Source organism: Chionomys nivalis, chromosome 19 (assembly GCF_950005125.1).
Source record: "Chionomys nivalis chromosome 19, mChiNiv1.1, whole genome shotgun sequence".
In the NCBI taxonomy this organism is placed as follows: Eukaryota; Metazoa; Chordata; class Mammalia; order Rodentia; family Cricetidae; genus Chionomys; species Chionomys nivalis.
Genome location: NC_080104.1, coordinates 12716804 through 12743434, shown reverse-complemented (window position 1 = coordinate 12743434; position 26631 = coordinate 12716804). Strand labels below are relative to the sequence as shown.

Sequence of the window (26631 nt, the reverse complement as noted above, 5' to 3'; positions counted from 1 at the left end):
AAAAACATGAGAGAGAGCAAGAACTGGGATAAACGCTGTCAATGGTAGAATCTAGATGAAAGATATGATTATGTCTACTTTATGATTTGTCAAACTTCTCTATACATTTTCCAAGTTTTCACAGTTGAGAGTTATACAAAGAAAATCATAATGACTCCTCATTAGAGTCAAATTAATGGTTTAGGACAGAGACAATGTCAAAGACAAAGAGTAGGAAAAACCCAGCAATGGCAGAGGATGGCTGGAGGTCAGTCAGTGCATGCTTGGGGGTTCGTTTCTGCTCAGGGATGTCTTGGAAGGATGAAAGCACCTGTGGATAGAGGTACAGCATTAAAGAGTGTGTTCCCTTACAAATCAACAGCTCTCAACCAACACATGCTCAATGCATGTGAGGACCTCTGCCAGAGGACCCTTGGAGCAGAAGACACGCCCACTCCAGGAGAGGCTCTGCCATCTCTGACCTCCATATGAAGCCCCCAAAAGACTGCTCTTCTGAACTCCAGATTTTATATTTTTTTGAGATTTCTTGAACCTACCAGAGAAGAAAACACTGTGTAGGAAGGGTGGCGGTGCCTGCCAGTTATCCAACTCCTGGACTTCTTTTATCTCATTCCTCAAGTTGTTGGCCTTCTCCTTCTCCCAGAAAGGCAAGCTGGAGGAAGAACACAATCCTGCTGAGTTTGAATAGATGCCATATTAACTTTACAAACACCACCGATGGGTAAGACACTGCACATCACAAAATGAAAGAGGCCTCCACGTCGGGGCTGTGGAGATAGCTCAGCGAGTAAAGTGCAGCAGGACTTTCCTTTGGACTGTCAGCCCACAAACAATGACATGGAGACTTGCTGTTAATTATGAAAACTCAGCCTTAGCTTGGCCTTGTCCCATTAGCTCTTATAATCTAAAACTAACCTGCTTTTATTAGCCTATGTTTTACCATGTGGCTTTCTACCTTCCTGTCATTCCGTATGTCTGACTCCCTCCGGGTCTCATTGGCATCTCCTCATGCCTTGTTTATCTCCTCCTACTTCCTCTCTCTGCCCAGAAGTCCTACCTATACCTCCTCCCTAGCTACTGGCCATTCAGCTCTTTATTAAACCAATCAGCAGCAATATATCTTCACACAGTGCATAAATATCCCACAATACCCCCCTTTTGTCTAAATAAAAAGGAGAGGTTTAACTCTAACCCAGTAAAACTGTATACAAGAAGAACAATTATCAAGTAAGAATTATATTCACAATGTCTAGCTCATATGTATTTCGCAAATTCAGAGAAAATATTATCTATCCTATCTTAGTGAGTCCAAAGTTTTATACCTAAACCATTTCTATCATAACTTGTATTGCCATCCTAAAAATATCTTTTTAGACTTAAAAACATCTTCTTAGATAAATAGCTTAAGCTTCTATGTTGCTCAACCTTATAAACTTTATATCTCTTATGTAAGTTTTTTCTGAATTTGTCAACAAAGAAAACTGTATACCATCTAGTCTTCAATCCCCATCAGAGACCCAAGAAGGATATATTACCTGAGTAAACAGGAAGTGCAAATAAGCAATTTCTAAAACTATATAAATGACAGACATCTGGCTGCCTAGACTGTCACCCAAGGTTCCTCTGTAATGTTAGGGCATCCATATTGAGCCTACAGGCCTAGAATATCTGACAGACTTTCTTATGAGGCAGGAATTTTGAAGAATTGTCCTACTTTGTCTCGGAAAATTTTGGCAGTTACCTTCTTTTGTGTCCTGCTCGTCCAATTTGGACAGCATATTGTCAGCAGTCAAGGAACGGACAGTTTTTCACCCAAATGACTAGTTTTGCTACATTGAAGGCAAACTCCATATGGAGGTTCTTTGATGCCTGTCATCCTTTTTTGAAGTAAATTGGTGCTGCCAAGAGTATATGTGTCTCACTGTCATGAAAAACCTTATGCTATTAAAACATCTTTAATGTCATATTCTATAGGTCTCTTAAGTGTTTGAAACCCATCTTCCTATCTGAAATATATCTCTGTTTGACTCTGAAAACATACCTAACGTGGCCACAAATTTGATTGTTAGATGACTAGCTACTAACCTGTATTATCCTAAATAGTTTGTAATAATAACTTTCAAGGACTAGAAATTTACTTTATATTTTTAAATGAGCTGCATAGGTACAATGCCTTAAACAAGAGTAGAAACATATATACAGCATAACAAAAAGCCTTAAATTTGTATTAATATACAAAAATCCATAATGCCGAGCAGTGGTGGCACACGCCTTTAATCCCAACACTTGGGAGGCAGAGGCAGGTGTATCTCTGTGAGTTTGAGGCTAGCCTGGTCTACAGAGCAGGTTCCAGGACAGGCTCCAAAGCTACAAGGAAACCCTGTCTTGAAAAACAAAAAAAAAAAAATCCACACCATTGTAATATATTTGAGATTAGTGGTTATTCAAAAGCAGACTCAACAATCTACCCTTTTATCCCATCATTTCTGTACTGTATCCCCCTTTTTCCTTTCAGAAAGAGATCCCTAATCTAATCTCCTTTGTTCAGCTTTTCATCTGACTATGACCAACAGCAACTTGTAACCAATCCCCCTAAACAATAAACATCCATAATCCATTGAACAACTAAAACTATCCACCCCACTTCTTGGGAATGTGGGTATTGTATCCTCTGTTCTGCTTCCTGTTATCTGGGGGCAACAGCATCTTTAGGGAACCCTAAAAAATGGGATAATGGTCAAGTCCTGGGAGAGCTAGCTTGTCTAGTCTTGCTGTAATGGGAAAGTGCAAGGTTTATCTGAAGTTCTGGCTGGATAGTCTGTGAGGCTGAACCATCTCAGCTAGCAGCTTTGAAGTTGTTCTGATGCAGAATTTTAAGGAAACTGCAACAGAGAAGGCATTCTGAGAAGCTGGATCACCTGGGATACTTTTCTTTATTGGTGTCTAGTTCTCTGTGTGTGTGTGTGTGTGTGTGTGTGTGTGTATTAACAAACATGGAATGTGCAGTGTATACAAGTCAGCTACAGATGATTTTTTGTTTCATGTTTGAGCTGTCAACTTTGTTTGGACTGTATAACCAAGCCTCTATCCATGCCATATGAAAGAATTTCATGTAATAATAAGTCATGAGGACTCTGTAGCCCACAGGATTCATCATGTCTCATCCAGTCTCACAGCTGTTCCCATGTAGAGGGATCAGCATAGGCATTACCTGTCCTATGCTCTTTCTTGGTTTCCTTTTTTATGTCTGCAGCTAAGATTTTCAGGAGGTCTCTCCCAATCAAACTGGATCTTAATTGATTTTGAAGAGAACCATAGCTTTATGTTTCCTATGGAAACAAAAGCATAACCTGTCCCCCAATGCAACATATTTTCTGACTTCGATTGTGAAGTTAAGATACTCTTAAAATATATAGGTTTAATTATCAATTTCCATAATCCAGTGTCTCTCAGCAGCTATTGTTTTTTTGTACATTAGCATTTAAAAATTCAGAGTCAACGAAGCACCATACAGGACCCAGACACCCTGTATATTTCCCAAATTTATGTGGCTTATTTTTTTTAATTGCTTTACTCTCTCTTTAACGACTTTGTTATTTTTAACGACTTTGTATATTTTTTCTATGACTGTCTGTACCCATTTTTTACTGTATCTGTTTAAAGGTTTTCTCATTCTGGGTTGCTTTAGTACACACCTACAGTGTTCTCTGACCACAAGATGAATGTGACTGACAGCTGGCTCTGCCTGTCTCAGTTCCCTGAGAGCCCACCTCATGCTGGCATGTTTACCACCCCAGCTTTGGGAAGCTGATGTGTCTAAACCCTGTCTTAGAAAACCAAAAAAAAAAAAAAAAAAAAAAAGTTCTAGTGCCAGCTGGAGGTGTAGCTCAGTTGGAAGGGTGCTTTCGAAGCAAGCAGGAAGCTGTGCCTTAATCCCAGCACCACATAAACCAGGCATGATGATGCCTAGGTCTTCCTTGACTGTGTCGTGAGTTTGAGGTCAACCTGATCTACATGAGACCCGGTCAAAGAAGTAAAAAAAAAAAATACTCTCTAGATAAGATTTTTCAACTACTGTGCTCTGAGGGAGTGGGAGCTGAATATAAGAAACACTGAGTAGTACATCCAGCTCCTGAAACTGGAGCCCTTTAGCCTCCTAACACGATCAGTTGGGCAAATGACTTCCAGGTCAAATTGCCATGAAGAAAGCCCAAGTCTCCTGATTCATAGATTGGCCCCAGTAAAAAGAGCACCCTAGTCTGTAGTGCTTTTTCTTTGAAAAATACAATCCCAGCACTCGGGAAGCAGAGGCAAGCAGATCTCTGTGAGTTTGAGGCCAGCCTGGTCTACAGGGCAAGTTCTGGGACAGCCAGAGCTACATAGGGAAACCTTGTCTTGAAAAATCAAAAAATAATATAATATATTATAATATAATATAATATGTTAGAGCCGGGCGGTGGTGGCGCACGCCTTTAATCCCAGCACTTGGGAGGCAGAGGCAGGCGGATCTCTGTGAGTTCGAGACCAGCCTGGTCTACGAGAGCTAGTTCCAGGACAGGCTCCAAAACCACAGAGAAACCCTGTCTCGAAAAACCAAAAAAAAAAAAAAATAATAATAATAATATGTTAGAAAAACCATCCTGCTTAGTATTTTATGATTTATACATACAAATATATTTACAAAAACTCAAACAGATGGGTGGAATGCAAAGATTAGATGGTTGGTGGTATTTTAAGTATTCTAGAATAGTGTTTATAAAAAATAAAGTACAGACATGAGAAGCCTAATTATATGTTACAGGGAATAATGAGCATAATGAAGGCATGAGAGGTACCAAGTAAAATAAAAGGCTTTTATTCCCCTGAGCTCTGAGGTTTGGTACTCCCACTGCATCCCGGTGTGTGAGACTCGGGAACACGCACCCACCTCACTGTACTTACAGGAGTACAAAATAGAGAGGAGAGGTAAATAAATGCATGAGGTTCAGACGGCCAGAGCAAAAGTGTGAAATCAGGGGGCTGGAGAGATGGCTCCGTAGCAGTTAAAATCACTGGCTGTTCTTGCAGAAGACCCTCGTTTGATTCCCAGCATCCACATGGTGGCTTGAAACCATTTGTAAATTCAGTTCCAGGGAATCCAAAACCCTCTTCTGGTGTCTCTGGGTATTGATCATACACATGGTATACAGATATACATGCAGGCAAAGTACCCACACACGTAATTTTTTTATTTAAAACTATTTAATTCTATAAGCATGGAATTAGGAGCACTGAGATGGCTCAGTTAGTAACAACTCCTGCTGCCGAGTATGCAAACCTGAGCTTAGTCCTCGAGACGCCCAGAGTAGGGGAGAACCAACTCCTAATACACAGCATGTGCACCTCCATGCACACATCTTTTTTATTTTAGTATAAAAACAGGAACAGTCCTGTTCCAATACACGGTGTTCTGCTGGCTTTCTCTTTGGTTTTGAAGCTCCAACCAATTCCCCAGCTGCAGTCATCAAACATGCGCTTGTCTTTCCCAGAACACTCTAATGTGATACGGCTCTTGAGAACACGGTGTTATTAGTCTTTTTGCTCTGTGTAAATGCCCCTCCTGTGCATACCCAGGCACACCTTGGCGTCTGTCAGTTAGCTGGTGTCATATGTAGAATTTGTCCCCCTCCATTGCCAGAGGCCACAGACCCTTGACCGCTGTGTGTCTCTCCAACTGCACTGACCCTGCCGCTGGGACACTTGAACGGTCCCCATGGTTTGACAGCCTGCAGGCTCCTCCGCGGGAGAAAAGGGTGTCATTTTCTCAGAGATCAGACCATAGAAAACTTGGTGAGAAAACTCACTTGGGGATTTGAGGAAGAGGCTCCAGTGGAATAAACGTATCAAATTTTTTCTCATAAGGAACCCTGAAAAGAAAAAAAAACAGTAAAAATAACCATAAGATTGCAATGACCTCTTAAAGCATGGACCGCAACACATCATCCTTTCCAAAACCACCCCCACCTTCTGGTGTCAGCCCTCAAATGTGGGCTTCAGAACTCTACAGGGAATAGTGTTTAATTTTAAGTATGTGGTAATAGAAATCAGACCAACAAACAACCCCTTCTTTGTTTGTCTATCAGCTTTTAAAAGTACGACATAATGGGATCCCTAACTTCTCTACATGTGTATCATTGGAGCTGGCTCATAGTCAACCCTCCATTGCCCTCTCGTACTTCCTCCCCACTGTTCCTCTTCCTTCCCCCAAATTGTTTCCTCCCAGTGATGCATTATATATAACATATATGTATATATACATATGTGTATATATGCGTGTGTGTGCATGCGCTTCTTGAAAGGATAGTGGATTTTTGTTGTTGTTGTTGTATTGAGGTTGAAATTAAGGCCTTGCCTATGTCTGTACCACCAAGAAGTTCTATCCCCAGCCCCTCTTATGTCTTTTATTATTTCAATTCCACGGTGTGTATAGGCACAAATTAACTAAATGTAAACTTTCAAAGGAATTTGTCACTCCATCATATCTTATTGCTGTCCACCCCTTTAAAAAATAATTTCTATACAAGGACTAGGGAAATGGGTCAGTAGGCATGAGACTTGCTATGAAAGTAATAGGGCCTGAGTTTAAAGTCCCCAGAACGCACACAAAAGCCAGGCACAAGTGTGTGTGCTTGTAACCCCGGCACGAGGGGACAGAGACAGGCAGATCCCAGGAGCTCAGTGGCCAGCTGGCCTGGCCAAAATGTTGAACTTTGGGTTCAGCCAGAGAGATCCAGTAAAGGCATAAGGTAGAGAACAACAGAAGAAAATCCTCAGAGTCCTCCTCTGGCCTCCATATGTACATGCGTGAGCATGCACACTTGCACATACAGGTGCTTATAACACACACACACACACACACCAAGATGCATAACTATTAAATAAATGATAAATTATTTACATACAGCAGAAGAGACTCGATTCCTTTACAGTTAATGAAATTCCCCTGGAATGAGCACGCACTCACAGAGAAAAGTTGACGGGCGGCAGAGTTGCTCCTGCTTTGAAGAACTCCTTACTCTGCTCTGGGAACATGTATGGGTTATCCCCTGGTGTTAACTTTGGGATTCCATTTCTGGCATCAATATCTGTGGGAAGCGTTTAGAAACATAACACATAAGGCTGAAACCAATGCCCCGCTCACTGTGAGCAGCAAAGCAGTCACGTGACAGTGAAGAGCAAGCCTCTTCCTGCTTAGTGTGGGGTGAAGTTCTGCTGCCCTGCCTCAAGTCCACGGTGACATTTTCACTACACTGTGCTGTCAGATATGATTATTTTAAAACCTGGAGGGTTGAGGAAGAGAGAGGAGAGAGAAGGTAAGAGCCAGAGGGTAGGGGAGTGTTGTGAAATACCCTCCCCTAGACGCGGCAGGGCTGTTGCACACATGCACACACAGCATCTGTGCAAGATTTGCACAAGGTCAAGCCAATTAAATTTCACATAGATTGGGGGCAGCTTCTGAGGCCATAGAGCTGAGAATCTATTAGCAGTTGATAGCTGCACGGGGAGGGAGAGTCATCTTTATTTAAGAGTATGGGTCCAGGGCTGGAGAGATGGTTCAGTGGTTAAGAGCATTGCCTGCTCTTCCAAAGGTCCTGAGTCCAATTCCCAGCAACCACATGGTGGCTCACAACCATCTGTAATAAGGTCTGTTGCCCTCTTCTGGCCTTCAGACATACATGTAGACAGAATATTGTATACATAAAAAAAAAAAGAGTATGGGCCCAGAAGATTCTCCCCATTTGTGGATGACCTCACATAACCTCCAACTTCAGCCCCAGTTGAAGGTTTAAAAAAAAAAATAACTAAATTTTTTTTTTTTTTTTTGGTTTTCAAGACAGAGTTTCTCTGTGTAGTCCTGGCTGTCCTGAACTCACTCATAGATCAGGCTAGCCTCGAACTCACAGAGACCCACCTGCTTCTGCCTCCCAAGTGCTGGGATTAAGGGCATGTGCCACCACCATCCAACCTAAATTTTAAAAAATAAATAAAAAATAAGGTTAGGAAGAAGATTGATGGGGGGGGTCCAAGAGGATGGAAGGTGGGGAGTGAGGTGAGGGTATGATCAAGATACACTTTGTGCATGTGTGAAATTTTCATAATAAATAAAACTTTATAAACACAAACATGGAGGGCTGGGAATATGGCTCACTTGGCTAGCATATATAAGGCCCTAGGTTCAATTCCCAGCACACACAAAAAAAAAAAAATTGAAAAGAAATCTGGCACATGCCTTTAAGTCCAGCTCAGAGGCAGAGGTAGGCAAATCTCTGTGAGTTTAAGGCCAGCCTGGTCTACAGAGTGAGTTCTAGGACAGCCAAGGCTACACAGAGAAACCCTGTCTTAAAAAAAAAGAAAGAAAAGTGTTCTATCATTATAGATTATAAAACATTATACACAAGCCAGGGACTGGTAGCACATGCCTTTAATCTGAGCACTCCAGAGGCAGAGGCAAGCTGATCTCTGAGTTCAAGGCCAGCCTGGTCTACAGAGTGAGTTCTAGGACAGCCGGGGCCACACAGAGAAATCCTATCTAAAAAAAAAAAACAAAAACAAAAAAACTATACATATTTTCTTGGTGGGTTTTTTGTTTGTTTGTTTGTTTGGTCCATTGGACAAGCAAGGTGTGTAACTTTTGATTTTTTATTATTTTATTCTTTTGTATATATGAGTGTTTTGCCTACATGTCTGTCTGTGTACCATGTGTGTGCCGTAAGAGAGTGTCAGATGCTCTGGGACTATGGTTACAGATGACTGTGATCCCAACTTCATGTACTAACTTTCTCTTTAAACACACACACTCACAATGGGATCTAATTTATGCTGACCAACTCCTAAGCCTGGGGCTGGCCCTGGAGTGTGGTTGGCATACCCACTGTCACTCCATTGAAGAAAACTGATTTCCCCTCTCCGGCAGCTTCTTGGCTAAGGGTGGGGCTTGTGCCCACTTCCCCGTCTCTGTATTGTCTGGCCTGAGTCTATGTAGGCCGTGTGTATGCTGTCTAATCTGTAAGTTTATATTCCCTTCTGCCCTGTTATGTCAAGAAAACGCTGCCTTTCTGGAGCCATCCACCACCTCTGGCTCTTCGTCTTTCTGCCCCCTTTCCCCTGAGCCTCGAGAGGAGGAGTTTGATGGAGGCTTCCCACCTAGGCCTGAGCACTGCACCGTCTCTCACTCTGCGCTGTCCAACTGTGGTCTGTGTGCTAATTCCTGTATACTTCAAGAATGTCTCTGATGAGGACTGAGCCATGGTGTGAGCTGAAGTTCTGGGCAGAACTCTGAGTTTGTTGGGACAGGGTTTCATATAGTCCAGGCTGCCCTCGAGCTCACTATGTAGCTAAGGCTAGCCTCTAACACCTGATCCTCCTGAGGCCATCTCCCACCTGCTGGGATTACAGATGTGTGCTGTCACTTCTCTTGTGTGGAGGGGATGGAGCCAGGCTTTGCCATGCTAGGCAAGCACTCTACCAACTGAGCACCATTTTATTCCATGATTTATATATTTTTTTTACATAATAAATAAATATTTTTTATTAATTAATTTATTTAATTATTAAAGATTTCTGCCTCTTCCCCGCCACCACCTCCCATTCCCTCCCCCTCCCCCAATCAAGTCTTCCTTCCTCCTCAGCCCAAAGAGCAAGCAGGTTTCTCTGCCCTGTGGGAGGTCCAAGGACCACCCACCTCCATCCAGGTCTATTAAGGTGAGCATCCAAACTACCTGGGCTCCCACAAAGCCATTACGTGCAATAGGATCAAGAACCCATTGCCATTGTTCTTCAGTTCTCAGTAGTCCTCATTGTCCATTATGTTCAGCGAGACCGGTTTTGTCCCATGCTTTTTCAGTCCCTGGCCAGCTGGTCTTGGTGAGTTCCCAATAGAACATCCCCATTGCCTCAGTGTGTGGGTGCACCCCTCGCAGTCCTGAGTTCCTTGCTCGTGCTCACTCTCCTTCTGCTCCATGATTTATATTTTTAAAACTAAGGACAGAAAAGTGGTTATCAGTAGGTATTGAATTTGCTAAGCTTGTTAACTTCGTTAAGTTCTGTTCATTTATTATGGTGGTCCTTGTGTGTAACACTCTCGCTTCCGCTCTAGATAACAAAGAGAGTGAAATATTTGAGCAAGGAGAAGGAAATTGTGTACATTCTGTATCTCGATTAAATGTCATGCACTTCCCTTTCTAAATGTATTAGGGTATGTAATATATGTACATACACGTTTGTGTGTGTGCACACGTGCACATGGGTGTGCAATGTGCATGTGTGATCTTACATGTGGATGCCAAAGGTCAATGCTAGATGCTTTCCTCAACTGCTCTCTACCTTACTTTTTGACTCAGTCTATCATTGAATTCATGTGGCTAGAGGCTGGCCAGTGAGCTCCACGAATCGGTCTGTTTCAGCTTCCCCAGTTCCGGGGTTACGGGGACGACCACAGCACCTGGCTCTTGTGTAGATGCTGGGAATCTGAACTCAGGTCCTTATGCTTAGGCAGTAGCCCATCTCCCTAGCCTGCACTTCCTCCGATTGTTTTTTAATTTTTATCTGTACGAATGTTTTGCCAGCAGGTATATCTGTGTACTACATGTGTGTCTGGTGGCCACAGAGACCAGAAGAGGGCATCGGATCCCCCTAGAACTGGAATTACAGGCAGCTGTGAGCCACCTTATGGTGCTGGAAATAGAACCAGGTCCTCTGCGAGAGTGGCCAGGGCTCTTAACCACTGAGATGTCTCTGCAGCCCTTCATTTCCTCTTGCTGAATAAGAAGTTTAGGATCTGGGCAAGGCATGGGACTCTTGTAAGGATCCCACATCGGAGGCCATGATTGCAGCTTCTCTGGGATGGCTCCTTATCCATATAAATCCAAGCCTCAATTTGAAAATTCATTGGTCCTTTACATGAGTTTTACAAGAAAAGTTGCTAGTTATTTCTCTTTGCACAGCTTCTGCAAAAACCCTATTCATCACTGAGGCATTGGCTGCCTCCTCCTACATGGGTATTTCTAAAAGAAAGTGTTATAAATGACCCTCTGGTGCTCAGCAACCTCTTAGGATCTTTTGAGAAGTCTATTCTGAGTGAGTTGGGGCAGAGAACTCACCAGGTTACAAACCAAGGTGACACGTGAATTTAGATATGGTATGTGTGCAACATTTCACCTTAGTTGCCTTTAATTAAATCAAAAATAACATTGTAAACTTCATGCCAAGGCTTACTTTAAATGTACATGACAGGTGGCATCTAACTGAAACATCCCTGATTTTCTTCGGACTTCAATGAGGCTTCTACTCTAATGATGTGAAATGACTCACTTGGTGACTTAAATGTCACATTAGCATTTTCTAAGAGCTAGAGAAAGACATAAGTGTGGATCCGCGTGCATTCCAAGCCCTTCATCAAAAGTTGTCACCTGTGCACTGGACTCTCTGCCTTCCTGTCTTCCTGACTACTCTGTGGGCAACAGGGTGACCCTGCAGAGCTGTCCCCAGGCAGAGAAAGCAGAGCCCATGGAGCCACAACTAAGGGCTTCAGTTTGTGTGCTTCATCTTTGATGAAATGAGACACATTACCATACTTCTTCTTCCCGAGGCTCTTGTCCAGGGTCCTCTCGGCCTCAGACCTCCTGTTGCCCCGGAAGACCCCACTGAAGAAGCACTGCTTTCCAACGTGGTATGTGTGGAGATTGCTGCTAAACCTTGGATAAAATGTCCACTCAGGGCGCTGCCCATCTTCTGCAAGACATCAGAAACATTCCCGTCAGCCCTGCTCCCTGCCCACAAGAAAATGAGATGACAAGACGTAAAAACTCCCGGGTTCTGTTTGTCCTACAACCTTCTCACACATGCACTCTCAAAAACATGTGGAAGCGTGTTTGTATGCAAATATGTGTGTTCGCCACAGGCATGCAGTGTCCATAGAGGCCAGAGGGCCTGGGATCTTCCTGGAACTGGAGTTACAGGCAGTTGTCAGCCACCATGTGAGTGTCAAGAACCAAATCCAGGTCCTCTGAAGAGCAGCCAGTGCTGTTAACCACTGAGCCATCTCTCTGGTCCTCACACTCTTTTGGCTGTTAGAGACAATATCACTATGTAGTCCAGGCTGACTTGAACTCTTTTGTGGGGTCTGTGTGTGTGTCTGTGTGTGCACATGTATGTTCATGTAGGTAGACATGTGTGGTGGGTGTAAGTGTGTGTTTATATACAAGAGATCAACATCAATGTCTTCCTCAGTTGCTTTTTTTTATCTTTTTTTATATTTATTTTTGCTTTTATTTGTATGGGTGTTTTGTCTGTTTGTATGTCTGTGTGCCACGTGCATGCCTGGTGCCCATGGAAGTCAGAGAAGGGCATTGATTCTCCTGGAACTGGAGTTAGAGATGTTGGCCACCATGTGGGTCCTGGGGATTGAACTTAGGTCCTCTGGAAGAGCAGGCAGCATTCTTAACAGCCAAGCCATCTCTGCAGCCTTTTCCATCTTACTTTTTGAAACAGGGTCTCTCTCTAGATGGAACTTACTACCCATTTGACTAACTGGAACCTTCTTACCCTGGCCTTCCTGCTGGGATTACAGGCACGGGCTCTCACGCTCAGCTTTTTTACATGGGTGCTGGGATCTAAACTCAGGTCCTCACGCTTGTGTGGCAAGCACTTTGCCACCTTCTCAGCACCCCCAGCCCTGCAGCCTACCCCACCCCAGTGAAGGAAGTGCATTACTGGGGGTTATGACTTTGTCCTGCTTCCTGTCTCCACCCCCACTGCTTCCTATGTCTGGGTGAAATGTGACCTCCCTGCCTCCGGCTCCTTGCCTCTCCCATCATGCTCTTTCCCCACCATTCTGGAGTCTGTACCCCTGGAACTGTAAGCTAGGATAAATATTTCTCCCTTAGTTGTTTTTGGTTATGGTATTTTATTATAGCAATAAAACATAACTAATCCTGGGACTGGAGAGATGGCTCAGTGGTTAATAGCACTAACTGCTCTTCCAGAGGACCCAGGTTCAGTTCTTGGCACCAACATGATGGCCTACAACCATCTGTAACTCCAGCTCTAGGGAATCTGATGTCAGCTTCTGGCTGTTCGCTTCTGGCTGCCATGGGTACTAGACAGAGACCAGGTGCTCACACATCCATGCAAACAAACACTCACATGCATAAAATAATAACTCTTTTAGGAGAAGAAAAGGAACTAAAACAGTCATATGACCTACTGCAGGAAGAGGTCTGTGATCTATGCAACTATTGAGGGGAAATACATTGTGTTCCACAACTCAGTTATTCTATATCTGTCACTTGATGACTCTTCTCTGAATACCACAGTGTGCTTGCACAGACCTACACAAAGAGGTCAGTGTCAACCTGATGGGGTCTGGAGTCACCTAGGAGACACACCTCTGAGCACGTCTGTGGGAGTTTCTGGATTGGGTTATCTGAGGTAGGAAGGCTGGGGTATGGACTGAATCCTGGGCTGAGTGAAAAGAGAAACAAGCTGAGTGCCAGCCGTTGCCACCTCCACCCTCTCCTTCCTGACTGGACACAGTGTGAGCAGCCGCCTCCCACTCCTGCCACCGCCACGTGGGCTGTTGAGTCAAAATGAACCCTTCTTTGTGAAGTTGCTTCTTCACAGGTGTAAAAAGTAATTGGTGCAGTTGTTCACTCCATGTGGTTTCTTGAGGGTATCAAGAGGTGTCCTAAACACAATGTGTGAGGCCGCAGTATAGCCAAGCATACTGTTGGATGGTTAACTGTGTATTTCGTGCACACGTGCACACATGCACGTGGGTTGCATCACCATGGCACGGGCCCAGAGGGCAAGCGACTTCCAAGAGTCAGTTCTTTCCTTCCACCATGTGCATCCTGGGGGTCAAAACTCAGACTTAGGCACAAGGGCCTTTGCCTGTTAAACTGCCTTGCCCAGCCCCCTTCACTTCTTGTAATAAGTAGAAAGAGTACGCTTTGTAATGATGGTATAGTGTGGTATACTAAATATCTAAAGCAGTGGGATAGTGACTTATCATTATCAGATATGATGCATGTGCTATGCTTTCCTATAACTGGCCACCAGTATCACCACAGACACAGCCACGTGTGTGTTACAATATTAGCAAAGTTATGACATCACCAGGCAGTTCATGTTTCAGTTGAACCACTGTCAACAGCAGGCCACTGTTGGCCAAAGCTGTGTTATATAACATATGACTGCTTTTCTATGTGTTTATGTAGATACATACACAGGTGTACATATTTCAAAATTCAGCTCTTCACAGCTGTGGGGAAGAATATTGTTGGAGAATATTGAGGAAGAGGGTTTATGTCTATACACTTCTATGTTGTTTGATATCTTTTATGGCACTTACACTGGGCCTTTCATTTATGAAAACCATATGGCCATACATATCTCCCACAAAGCCATCATGAGGACCCAAGAGGAAGCACACCAAATGTCTGACACTGGGCAGGGGAGGTCTTCCGGAACTTGGCCCATAATAGGACAGATCTCTGAAAAGGCCCCAGGAGCAGAGGCCTCTGGAGGAAGGCCCAGGGGCTACTCACTTGTCTGTGACTTAAGCAGGCTGAGTTCCTCAGGGTATTTTTCCTTCTGGAACCCAGGCAGTGGAACTTGAGAGGGACGACTACAGCGTGCGTAGGAGGAGGAGGAGGCAGAGGAAGAGGAGGGGGGGGAGGAGGAGGAAGTGGGGGAGGAGGAAGGAGGGGGGGAGGAGGAGGAGGAAGAAGAGGAAGATGTCTGACTCGTCTCCGCCTCTGTGCTGGAAGGCAAGTGGCAGGCTTAGATTCACCTCCGTGCTCAAACCGGCAATCACTCTGATGGTGAACTATCAGTACATGCGCTCTCAGCAACAGGACTAGCCTTGCTTTCTATAAAGTCCTATAAAGGGTGTAGTTTACTGACTCACAACTTGAAGGTACTAAAACTTACTCAAAAGATCCATGCTTTAAAACAATCAAGTTAGCTGGGAAGTACTGGTGCATGCCTTCAATCCCAGAGGCAGGAGGATCTCTGTGAGTTCAAAGCCAGCCTGGTTTACAGAGTGAGTTCCAGAACAGTCAAAGCTACACAAAGAGAAACCATGTCTTGAGAAAAAAAAAAAAAAAGGTTAGCCAGGCAGTGATGGTGCACGCCTTTAATCCCCACACTGGCAGAAGCAGGTGCATCTCTGAGTTAAAGACCAGCCTGGTCTACAGAGTGAGCTCCAGAACAGCTAGAGATAAACAGAGAAACCCTGTCCTGAAAAAAGAGATAGATGATAGATAGATAGATAGATAGATAGATAGATAGATAGATAGATAGATAGATAGAGATGATAGACAGACAGACAGACAGACAGACAGACAGACAGAACAACTGGGTAAAAGTGTTTGCTGCTGAGCCTGAGGACCTAAGCTTGACCCCTGGCAACCCATGTGGCAGAAGGAGAGAACCAACTCTTGTTAGTTGTCCTCTAGCCTCCAGCCACACACTAAATTAGTTAATTGTAGTTTTTAAAAAACAGGCGGAAGAGATCACTATTCAGTTAGGAGCACTTGCTGTTTTTATAGAGAACCTGGATTCAGTTCCCAGTACCCACATGGTAACTCCAGTTCTAAGGAATCTGATGCCCTCTTCTGGCCTCCACAGGCACCAGGCATGCATATGGTGCATATACATACATAGATATTTAAACCAATTTTAAGAAAAAACAGTCAAGGGGGCTGGAGAGATGGCTCAGAGGTTAAGAGCACTGACTACTCTTCGGGAGGTCCTGAGTTCAATTCCCAGCAACCACATGGTGGCTCACAACCATCTGTAACGAGATCTGGTGCCCTCTTCTGGCCTACAGGCATGGAGGCTGAACACTGTACATAATAAATAAATCTTTAAAAAAAAAACAGTTAAGGTACTAACTCCTCATACAGTACACCATGGAATTGCTCCATGATCCAGCAATTACACTCCTATGCGTATTTCCACAAGAACAGAAAACAGAAACTCAGGCAGACACTTGTCTGTGGGTGTGCACTGCAGAATATGAGTAGCTCTAAGCATCTGTCGATAGTCGGTGAACAAATGAAGTTTGGCTTACACAAAGGAATATAACACAGCCTGCAAAGAGTGGAGTTCTGCAACATGCTACCACATGGGTGAGCCTTAAAATAATTATTTGAAGTAAAAACTAGCCAGACAAAGAAAGACAAATCAATATGAGTCCACTAATACAAGGGCAGAGAGTGGCTGAAAAGTTTCTAGGAGCCAAGCTAGGCAGTGGTGGCGCACACCTTTAATCCCAGCACTCGGGAGACAGAGGCAGGTGGATCTCTGTGAGTTCGAGGCCAGCCTGGTCTACAAAGTGAGTTCCAGGACAGGTTCCAAAGCAACACAGAGAAACCCTGTCTCGAAAAACAAAAACAAAAACAAAAAACAAAACAAAGTTCCTAGGAGCTGAGCAGGAAAGAATTCTGCTCAGTGGTTACATAGTTTGTGTTTGATTGATTGAAAATAGGCAGTGGTAGGGCTGGAGAGATGACTCAGCAGTTGAGAGCACTGGCGACTCTTCCAGAGGATCTGGGTTCAATTCCCAGCAACCAACAGGCAATTCACAAGTGTTTGTACCCCCTGTTCCAGATCTGACATCCTGACACAGACATGCAAACAGGTAAAAACACCAATGTGCATAAAATAAAAATAAATTATTATTATTATTATTATTTTGGTTTTTCGAGACAGGGTTTCTCTGTGGTTTTGGAGCCTGTCCTGGAACTAGCTCTTGTAGACCAGGCTGGTCTCGAACTCACAGAGATCCGCCTGCCTCTGCCTCCCAAGTGCTGGGATTAAAGGCGTGCGCCACCATCGCCCGGCTAAAATAAAAATAAATTATTAAAGAAACAGATAGTGGCAGTGATTGTACGACACTATTAATATAATTAGTGCCACTTCATGGTGCACTTAAAAAGGGGCAGAATGCCTTTGTGTTAGATGTATTTTAAAAATTTATTTTTTGTGTATGCTTGTTTTACTTGCAATGTAAGGGTACCATGTACCCACAGTGCCCATGGTGGCCAGAAAAAGGCGTCAGATTCCTTGGGACTAGAGTTCCTGGTGATAATGAGCCATCTTATGGGTTCTGGGAACCAAAGCCAGGTGAGCTATCTCTCCAGCCCTCTGTGCTGGAACTCTTGGGTCTTAGCCAGTGAAAGACTTTACCAAAGGACGGGGAGGGGCTCCATTCTCTTCATGTCCACTTATGCCCTCTTACTTTCACCTGTCTGCCCGTGTTACCTGAAGGAGGCACAGGAGGTGGACCCCTGGAGGTCTGTGGTCTCTATAAGAGGCACGCATGCTTCCTTATCACTCTGATTTTTTTCTTTTATCATTTTTAAAATGAAGGACCCCGGTCGGACCCAGGGCCTTGGCAGTCTGACAAGCAAGTGTTCTATGCTGAGCTACATTCTCAGCCTTAAGAAGTTTGTTGTCTTGTTTGTTTAAGATTTATTTATTTATTTATTTATTTATTTATTTATTTATTTATTTTCTGTATATGAGTGCTCTATGTGTATTTATGTCAGAAGAAACCATCAGATCCCAATACAGATGGTTGTGAGCCACCATGTGGGTGCTGGGAATTGAACCCAGGTCCTCTGGAAGGGTAGTCAGTGCTTTTAACCACTGAACCCTCTCTCCAATCACATCATCGTCATCATCACCATCATCATTATTAGTGTGAGTAGGTGTGTTTGTGTGTGTGTGTATGTGTGTGTAGTGTGTGAATAAGGGAATGTGTGCCAAAGCACATGTATGGACGTCAGAGGACAACTTTGGAAGAGCAGCCGGTGTTCTTAACCTCTGAGCCATCTCTCTAGTCCAGGTAATCATACTCTTGACAGTATCTCTTAGGATACTTGTTCTTTATTTTCTTTCATTCTTTTGGTAGTGTGTGTGTGTGTGTGTGTATGCGTGCGCGCACACGTGTGTATAACTCTCTCAAATTAGCTTTTAATCTCCACCTGTTCATAATGGCATGCATGCACACACATGGGGGGGGTAAATAAATAATAAATGTTAAAAACAAAAAATACAATTTGGTTGAACTCACACAGATCATCATTGGAGGAGTTGGGATTTGAACCTGGGTAGCCTAGCTCTAAAGTTGTTGCCTAGCAGGACACACACACACGCACACACACGCACGCACTTTCTCAGAGTGAATCAACCCTCCAGGGGGTCCTGGAGGCTCAGTGACTCTCCAACCTACTTCATCAGAAGACGAAAAACTGGTCCTTCCGTCAGAAGCTGTCCTATTGACCAAGGAACCCCTGGACTCTAGAACGTCACTGTGCTTGGCACCTGCAACACAGATGTCACCACTTAAGTATATTGCTGAAATATCTGACAGCCTATTTTATTTCCTACATTATATTTTTAAAATGGGGGAAGGAGTCTGGTGAGATGGCTCAGTGGGGAAAGGGGCTTGCTGCCAAGCCTGCCAACCTGAGTTCAATCCCCAGATCTCACAGGTGGCAAGAGAGCCACCTCTCCAGCCCAGGTAATCATATGTAGAGAGCTGCATTGTGCAGTGCCATGAGGGTGGAGCTGGTTTCCGCCCATCACCCCCTCTTGAGAATGTGCTCTAAGTCACGTACTATCCCATATATGGCTAAGACTGAGAAGGTGGTCTCAGTCACATACCATCCCATATATGGCCTAGACTGAGAATGTGGCTTGCTTTCGTGTACCTAGATCTATCCAGTTTTCCCACGTAGCTTGCTGGGGCTGGCTAACCAGGGACTACTTTAGCTGTGGGTTGGCTTTCCCCGGTATTCGAAGATTGTTCAAGGTTCCTGAATAAATTGCTGAAAGAAGAGTCCGGTGTTGCGTCTTCCTTGCTGGTCGAGGTGGCGACAATCATACTCTTGACAGTATCTCTTAGCATGCTCATTCTTTATTTCCTTTCATTCTGAGGGTTATTCTGGGCACTATGGCAAAGAATACCTGTACTCACACCCAATAAGTAAAATTTGAAAGCAGCTAGTATTTAGTATTTACTGTGTCCTGAGGTCGTGTTAACCACACACACACACACATTATCCCATCTAGCTCTTGTAAGTGCTTTTAAGTGCATGCATGTGCACACACACTCACACACACACACATACACATGCATGCACACATGCACGCATGGTGAGGAAGTAGGTTCAGAAGGCTATGCCCTCACCTACATTCAGGGAAAAACTAAACATCCAGGCCCAAGTTTGTTGACAATATTGTGGTGCCAGAGTCTGAATCACGACCACTAATCTGGACTGCTTGTGCCTCCCCACGGCTCACCTGGTCCAGACTGCGTGGAGAGAGATCTGTAGCAGCTAGGTGTCGCTATTCACTGTACGGACACCATGGTACAGTTCTCCAGAGAATTCTCCATCTCGTGACAGGATGAATGAGCGCAGCTGGCGACCATGGCCTCAAGAAGCGCCTTCAAAAACTTCCATACCTCCCATTATTGAGCCATTCATTCACAAACATAACTTTGCCACCAATGGTGTCTAAAATAGCACCTGGCATGACTCAGATCCCCAGCAGCACTTAAATAAATGAATGCAAAGAATTATATGTAGATCAGTTGGTAGCATGCTTGCGTGGTGTACAGGAAGCCCTGGGTTCCATTTCTAGCACTGAAAAAAGCAGGCATGGTGGCCCATGCCTGTGATACCAGCACTTGGGAGGTAGGGGCAGGAAAATCGGAAGTTCAAGGTTACCCTCAGCTACATAAAGAATTCAAGGAGGAGAAAAGGGGAAAAGAAGAAAATAATTCTAACCCTTCCAGTCACCGGTAATGACAAAAAAGTCCTTTAAGTCTGTGGCTATATCATATGGAGAGATGAATCATTCTTTTTAGTTTGCTGTATGATTTATATCTTATGAAAGTCAGTCTGTTCTTTACCATCTTACATTATCATGTGCCCTGTTAAATTACTTTCTTAAAATTTATTTTTGTTGTTGTTAATTATATGTAAGTGTGCATGGCTGCATGGCTACATGTCTGTATGTGTACCACATGTGTGTAAGTGTGTATGGCTGCATGGCTATATGTGTACCACATGTGTGCATGTGCTCCTGGAGGCCAAAAGAGGGCATCAGATCCCATGGAACTGGAGTTACAGATTGTTGTGAGCCATCTGATGTGGATGCTGGGAACTGAACTCTTCTGCAAGAGCAGCAAGTTCTCTTACTGACTGAGCCTCCTCTCCTCTCCACTCCTCCAATTACTTATTTTAAAGGCCAGATGAATAGACGCTGTATTTCTTCGTGCATAACTTCACAGAGCACAGAAGCTCAATAAACACAATGAAATCGTTTGTGATAAGAAATTTATACAGGCGTGGTGGTGCACGCCTTTAATCCCAACACTCAGGAGGCAGAGGCAGGGGTGATTTTGAGACCAGTCTGGTCTACAGAGTGAGTTCCAGGACAGTCAAGGCTACACAGAGAAATCCTATCTTGAAAAAATCAAGAAAAAAAGAAAAGGAAGGAAGGAAGGAAGGAAGGAGAGAAGGAAGGAGAGAAGGAAGGAGGGAAGAAAGAAAGAAAGAAAGAGAGAGAGAGAGAGAGAGAGAGAAAGAAAGAAAGAAAGAAAGAAAGAAAGAAAGAAAGAAAGAAAGAAAGAAAGAGGAAGGAAGGAAGGAAGGAAGGAAGGAAGAAAGAAAGAAAGAAAGAAAGAAAGAAAGAAAGAAAGAAAGAAAGAAAGAAAGAAAGAAAGAAAGGCAGGGAGGAGGAGAGAGAATTGAAGAGGAAGAGCAGGAGATGGTAAGGGAGGGAAGGGAAGGGGGGGAAGTGAAAGGAGTGAACACACACCACAGCCTTCTCGGGATTATGCTTTTGATTACAAACTTCAAAGGTTAGCCAAACTACTTCCTCTCTTCAAAATTCTCCACCCATTTCCAGGTTTTCTGGAATGTGGCACAGGACTGAGGCCTGTGACAGCTATAGACTCCCAGAACTCTGGGAGCCAGAACCCAGGGTGACCTTCAGTACAGTGAGGCCAGTGGTTGCCAGAGGTAGGAACAGCTGCGATAAAGTCAAGGCCAGGGAAATGGACAGAAAGGGACAGAGCTGTGAGGAGGGCAGGGCAGTCCCCAGCAACCAGAAAAGGAACCATGTTTATACCAGGCCACAAAAGAGCCAAAAAATCACATATGGACTCCACTTCCAACGCAACGTAATTAGAAATCAATAATAAAGACCGGCCCCAAGCGAAAACCCTGCCGTGAGCTAGGGATCTCAAACCATACTGCTGAATAATTCATCAAAAAAACATCATAATGGAAATCACATCGACGTTCAATGAACTTAGGTGCTACACATCAAAGCCTGTGGGATCCAACTAAAACAATAATTAGAAACTTGGATTCTTAAATGCAAATACTACATTTCACCGAATATAGGGCCTCAAAATGCCTCCCCTGGATTGATATTTCATGTATATTTTAATAACTAAAGCTTTGCCTGAAGGTCAGTGCAAAGCAGCCATACTAGTCAGGCACAGAGCCTGGGCAGTGGTGGTGCACACCTTTAATCCCAGAAATCACACTAGTTAGCCACAGAGCATGGGCAGTGGTGGTGCACGCCTTTAATCCCAACAGCTACACTAGTTAGCCACAGAGGCCGGGTGGTGGGGGTGCATGCCTTTAATCCCAGCACTAGAGAGGATATAAGGAAGAGATGAGATAGGACTTGCTTCATTTCAGTCTGAAGATGTCAAAGAGGTAAGAACGCTCTAGTGGCTTGGCTGTTTTTGCTTTTCTGATCTTCAGGTTGAACCCCAATATTTGTCTCTGAGTTTTTACTGATCGCGTTATACTGCCCTGCCCAGGCACGGGAAGAGTGCCTTCTGGACTAATGGCGGCAGTGCTCTGGGGAAGTCAATTACCCCACTGCCAGCTCCCGCCACCCGTTGCTGCCCAGCTGTGGTGAGGAGAACAAGCTCAGGATACTTTCTCTGCTCTAGATGTTCACAGTTCATCAAGAAATCTGCTCTAATGAATGCCAGGTAAGCTATGCCCCTCTAAAACACTGTAGGATGAGAAAGAATGACATCATCTAAAAAAAAACAAAGTGGGGATTGGAGAACTAGCCAGGGGTTAAAAGCCCTTGCTGCTCTTGCAGAGGACCTGAGTTCATTTTCCAGCACCCTCTGTAGGAGCCTCACAGTCACCTGTAGTAACTCCAGCTCCCTCTTTTGGCCTCCATGGGTAACTACATTTATGTGTACATATCCACACACATAGACTTTTTCTGTTTGGTTTGGTTTAGATTTTAAGACAGGCTTTTCTTTTTTTCTTTTCTTTTCTTTTTTTATTTTTTTTATTTTTATTTTCGAGACAGGGTTTCTCTGTAGCTTTTGGTTCCTGTCCTGGAACTAGCTCTTGTAGACCAGGCTGGCCTCGAACTCACAAAGATCCGCCTGCCTCTGCCTCCCGAGTGCTGGGATTAAAGGCGAGCGCCACCACCGCCGGGCTAAGACAGGTGATGGAGGAAGGTCATTGGTTAACTAATAAAGAAACTGCCTTGGCCCATTTATAGGCCAGCCCTTAGGTGGGTGGAGTAAACAGAACAGAATGCTGGGAGAAAGAAGCCGAGTCAGGAGTCGCCATGATTCTCTCTCTCCAGACAGACGCAGGTTAAGATCTTTCCTGGTAAGCCAGCTCGTGGGGCTACACAGAATATTAGAAATGGGTTAGATCAATATGTAAGAGCTAGCCAATAAGAGGCTGGAACTAATGGGCCAGGCAGGGTTCAAAAGAATACAGTTTCCGTGTAATTATTTCGGGGCATAAGCTAGCCATGCGGGCGGCCGGGTGCTGGGGACACAGCCCTGCCACCCATATTACAGCAGACAGGCTTTTCTTTGTGTAGCCCTGGCTGTCCTGGAACTTGCTCTGTAGACCAGGCTGGCCTCGAATCAGAGATCTACCTGCTTCTGACTTCCAACTGCTGGGATTAAAGGTGTGAGCCACCACTGTCCAGCCAAGCCATATTAATTTTTTAATGGACATTTTTTTTTAAGACCAAAGGAAGGTTCTGGAAACAAGAAAGGAATTCATGGAGAAAGAGAGTCTGGAAGAAAGTCTGTCTTTGGTGCAATCTGTAAAACTCGAGGAGATTTTCACATCTTTGGGCAGGAACAACACCTTGCACCAACGAAGCGTGTTCTCTCACCTGTCATCTTGGCTGATGCAAAGCCCTCTGTCTGGCAAGGGGAAGGATAATTCAGCAAAATATGTTGGCTTAATATGGAGTGTTTTCCATAAGAAAAAACCTCAGTTCCCTACTTCCTGCTTTTTCTGCTCAACAAGCAAACTAAGGATCTAGGGTGGGTACCTACAGCAGTAAGGAGAGTAATGGGCCCTCCCTGCTGAGAAAAAGCACGTACCCACACATTGTACAAGGGGCTAGCTTGACCCTTTCATCCACAAGGTTCATCCCTGTTAAGATGAACCTTAGATGTGTCTCCTGAGAGGATGTGTTGAGAATAGACCACCCAGTTAAACAGTATGGGTCCTCCCTGGCTCACCCCTGAAGTGGCTTCCTCCTTATTCCAAACCAAACTTGGAAAAAAAAAAAAAAACAAAACAGAAAGTTCTGGAAGCTTAAAGCTATATTCCCAGGGATTGGAAATGTAGCTCAGTAAAGTTCTGTGTTCAACACCAGCGCTGCGTAGGACCAGATATGGTGATGCATGCCTGTAATCCCCAGACTCAGGAGGTAAGAGGGACAGGAGTTCAAGGTCACCCTCTGTCACAGAGTGAGCTTAGGTTAATATGAACTACGTGGGACTGGGAAGGAAGGAGGAAACAGGGTTGGAGGAGTAAAGGTGGGATCCTAGCACCCTTTCCTCCTTGCAATCCTAGCCATGTTGGGCAGCTGATGGTTCAAAGCCCTCCAGCTACTTCAGGACCAATTTACAGCTGAGGCCTCGGACCCCTCCCACCTCTCTCTAAGTTATGAAGGAGAATCAGATATGAAGATACAGGACCTAAGAGACTGGGGACCAGGTTCAGCTGAGAAAAGATGAGACCTCTCCAGTTCCACACTGGCTACTACTGAGCTACAATCATGGCACTTGAGCCTGGATTCACCCTCAACAGGTAGGTTTTTGGGAAACTGTGGCTGTCCTCTGGACTCTGTGCCCTCAAGAGAACTGTGCTTCCGTCCTTCTTCCTCCACCTTAAGAGCCAGCTTTGGAGTAAGAACACCGGCCGTTATTTCGTTTAAACCCCTCTTAGAGTACTCACAATTTCCACCTGAAGCGCCCCAGCCAAAAAGCAGTATCGTATATCGCCTAATATCTGAGCAAGAAAAATGGATGCAGACAGGCAAGCAGAATCAGACCAAAGACCAGCCTCAGTATTTATTAACCAAAGCTCAAACCTCCGGACCCTTTATTCATTTGGAATATACTTCCCAGCTGTCTGGAGTTCCGGTCAATAACATATTTTAATCTCTGCTTTGTCTTTGTTGTTAAGACAGGGTCTCCTGCAGCGGAGACTGACTTCAAAGTTGCTGTACAACTGAGGATGACCCTGAACTGATCCTCCTGCCTCCGCCTCCTGAGTGTGGGCACTGAAGGTGTGTGCATGCCAGCTTTAGCTCCTCCTTTTGACGGTATTCTCTGCCAATCAGATCTTGAATATAGACATGATTTTATTGTGTATGTCCCCAACCAGTTCCTGTATAGCTCGGATCTGGAATGTTCTCCAAAAACCCATGTTTTGAAGACTTAGTTCCCAGTCGGTCACACTGTTGGGAGATGGTGGAGGAGGAGAGATGGCTCAGCAGTTAAAACACTGGCTGCCCTTGCAGAGGACTGGACTTCTATTCCCAGTACCCACATGGTGGTTCAACTTCAGTTCCAGGGGACCCTCTTCTAACTTCTGCTGGCACCAGGCATATAAACAGTACAAATGCATGCAAACATGCAGGCAAAACATACACATAAAATAAAGACAATCTTTAGACAGGAGGTGGTGGCACATGCCTTTAATCCCAGTACTCGAGAGGCAGAGACAGGTAAATTTGAGGATAGCCTGGTCTACAGAGTGAGTTCCAGGACAGGTTCCAGATACGAAGAAACTCTGTCTCAAAAAAAAAAAAACCCACAAAATATAATCTTTAAAAAACAATCATCGTTTCTTGACCAAAGTGGAGATGCTTTGATCTGACATATGACGTCACTACGATATGTCACCAGAGGTCCAAATGGACAGAAACTAAAACCATGAGCCAAACCTGGAACTACAGAGGCTTGTAATCCCAGCACTTGGGGGCTTGAGGCAGGAGGATGGAGAATTTCAGGCTAGCTTGGGCTATATAAGGAAGTAGCAGTGGTGTTCAATCTTAAAAAAAATACTATAAAGTCATGAGCTAAGAGGTTATAAGCCCACCCAGAACTTAACTGTATCTCCTGTCCACCTTGGTCATGCCCAAGTCACTGTTCTCTGGAACCTTCTCCAGCTCTCTAGTACAGGCTGCTCTTGGAATGGAAGAAGTTGGCAGCCGGGTTTGCCGTTTCCAGTACTCATGGGCTCACCTGTGCACGCGGTGATTTTAAATGAAAGAAACCGGAGACAAACAAAGGGTCTTGTTAGAAAGGCTGTCTTTCAAAACCCAACATACCCCATAAGCCTTTGAAAGGTAAGAGGCAGAGCTGGGGTCTCTGTGGTGTTCCTGGGTTTGAATGGCAACTCCCCTCGCCCCACCCAACCCTCAGCCGCCACCGCCTGCCCTCCCTCCCGACTCAGGGTTCCAGATACTCTCGTCCTACCCCACCCCAAAGTCTCCTGAAACCTCCGAGTCCTACACCCACTTCCCTAGGTTGGGGGCAGGGGGAGAGCCCTTGATCTACCCCCTTGGACGACTCCATGGATGAAAGCACCAACTGGTAACGGCACCAACTGGTAACGGAACTGCCGAATGCCAAGGATGCAAAGGGAAAGCAAGGGCGCCTACCACCGCCTGCAAGGCTCAGTCCAGGGTTGCCAGGACAACCTGCTACTTCCTGCCGGCTGGCGCGCTAGTCCTGATGCGCCTCTCTCCCAGAACCTGGTGCTCTGGCCTGGGTTGAAGATGGGGGTCTCAGGCGTAATGGCTGAAGAACCTCGGGATTTTGTTTTAGCTTGTGGCTCTTTTCCAAGCAGCTGCCACTGCCACTCCTGTAACCTCGAGTGGCCGTGAACGATGCCTCTCACAAAGCTTGCAGGTGCAGGTTTAGAATTGGCCCTGATTAGGCAGAACTCACCCACCATTTAGGGCGCCTTTTTCTGGGCCAGGCTCCCTGTTGGATGCTATCTTCCTTCAACAGCCAGCTGCGTTTTTCAAAATAGAAAACTGACTCTGAGCAAAGGCTCATTCAAGGTCACCCAGAAACCGGATCCACTCCCAAGTTTCACCCTTACGAACCTATTATTCTTTCCATGGTATAGACTGAAATGTATCCCTCGTAAATCTTGCATGAAAAAAAATTTTTTTTTCTCCAACTCAAACTTAGGAGTACTATCAGATTTTTGTACTATTGTTCTTACCTTAGCCAAATTAGCAAATTAGTGGGGT

The 26631-nt window shown here is 44.7% G+C and overlaps 1 protein-coding gene across 1 annotated transcript; it reads right to left on the bottom strand.

Annotated features, from left to right (window-relative positions):
• Nucleotides 1-230: 230 nt before the first annotated feature.
• Nucleotides 231-25648, bottom strand: Spats1 (spermatogenesis associated serine rich 1). The gene is made up of 8 exons (XM_057751878.1): nt 25479-25648; nt 18240-18372; nt 14586-14782; nt 11608-11769; nt 7004-7124; nt 5844-5906; nt 537-652; nt 231-310 (listed from the first exon to the last, which is right to left on the bottom strand). Exons 1-8 carry the CDS (start codon nt 25501-25503, stop codon nt 282-284), a joined length of 846 nt encoding a protein of 281 aa, XP_057607861.1. The 5' UTR covers nt 25504-25648; the 3' UTR covers nt 231-281.
• Nucleotides 25649-26631: the final 983 nt, after the last annotated feature.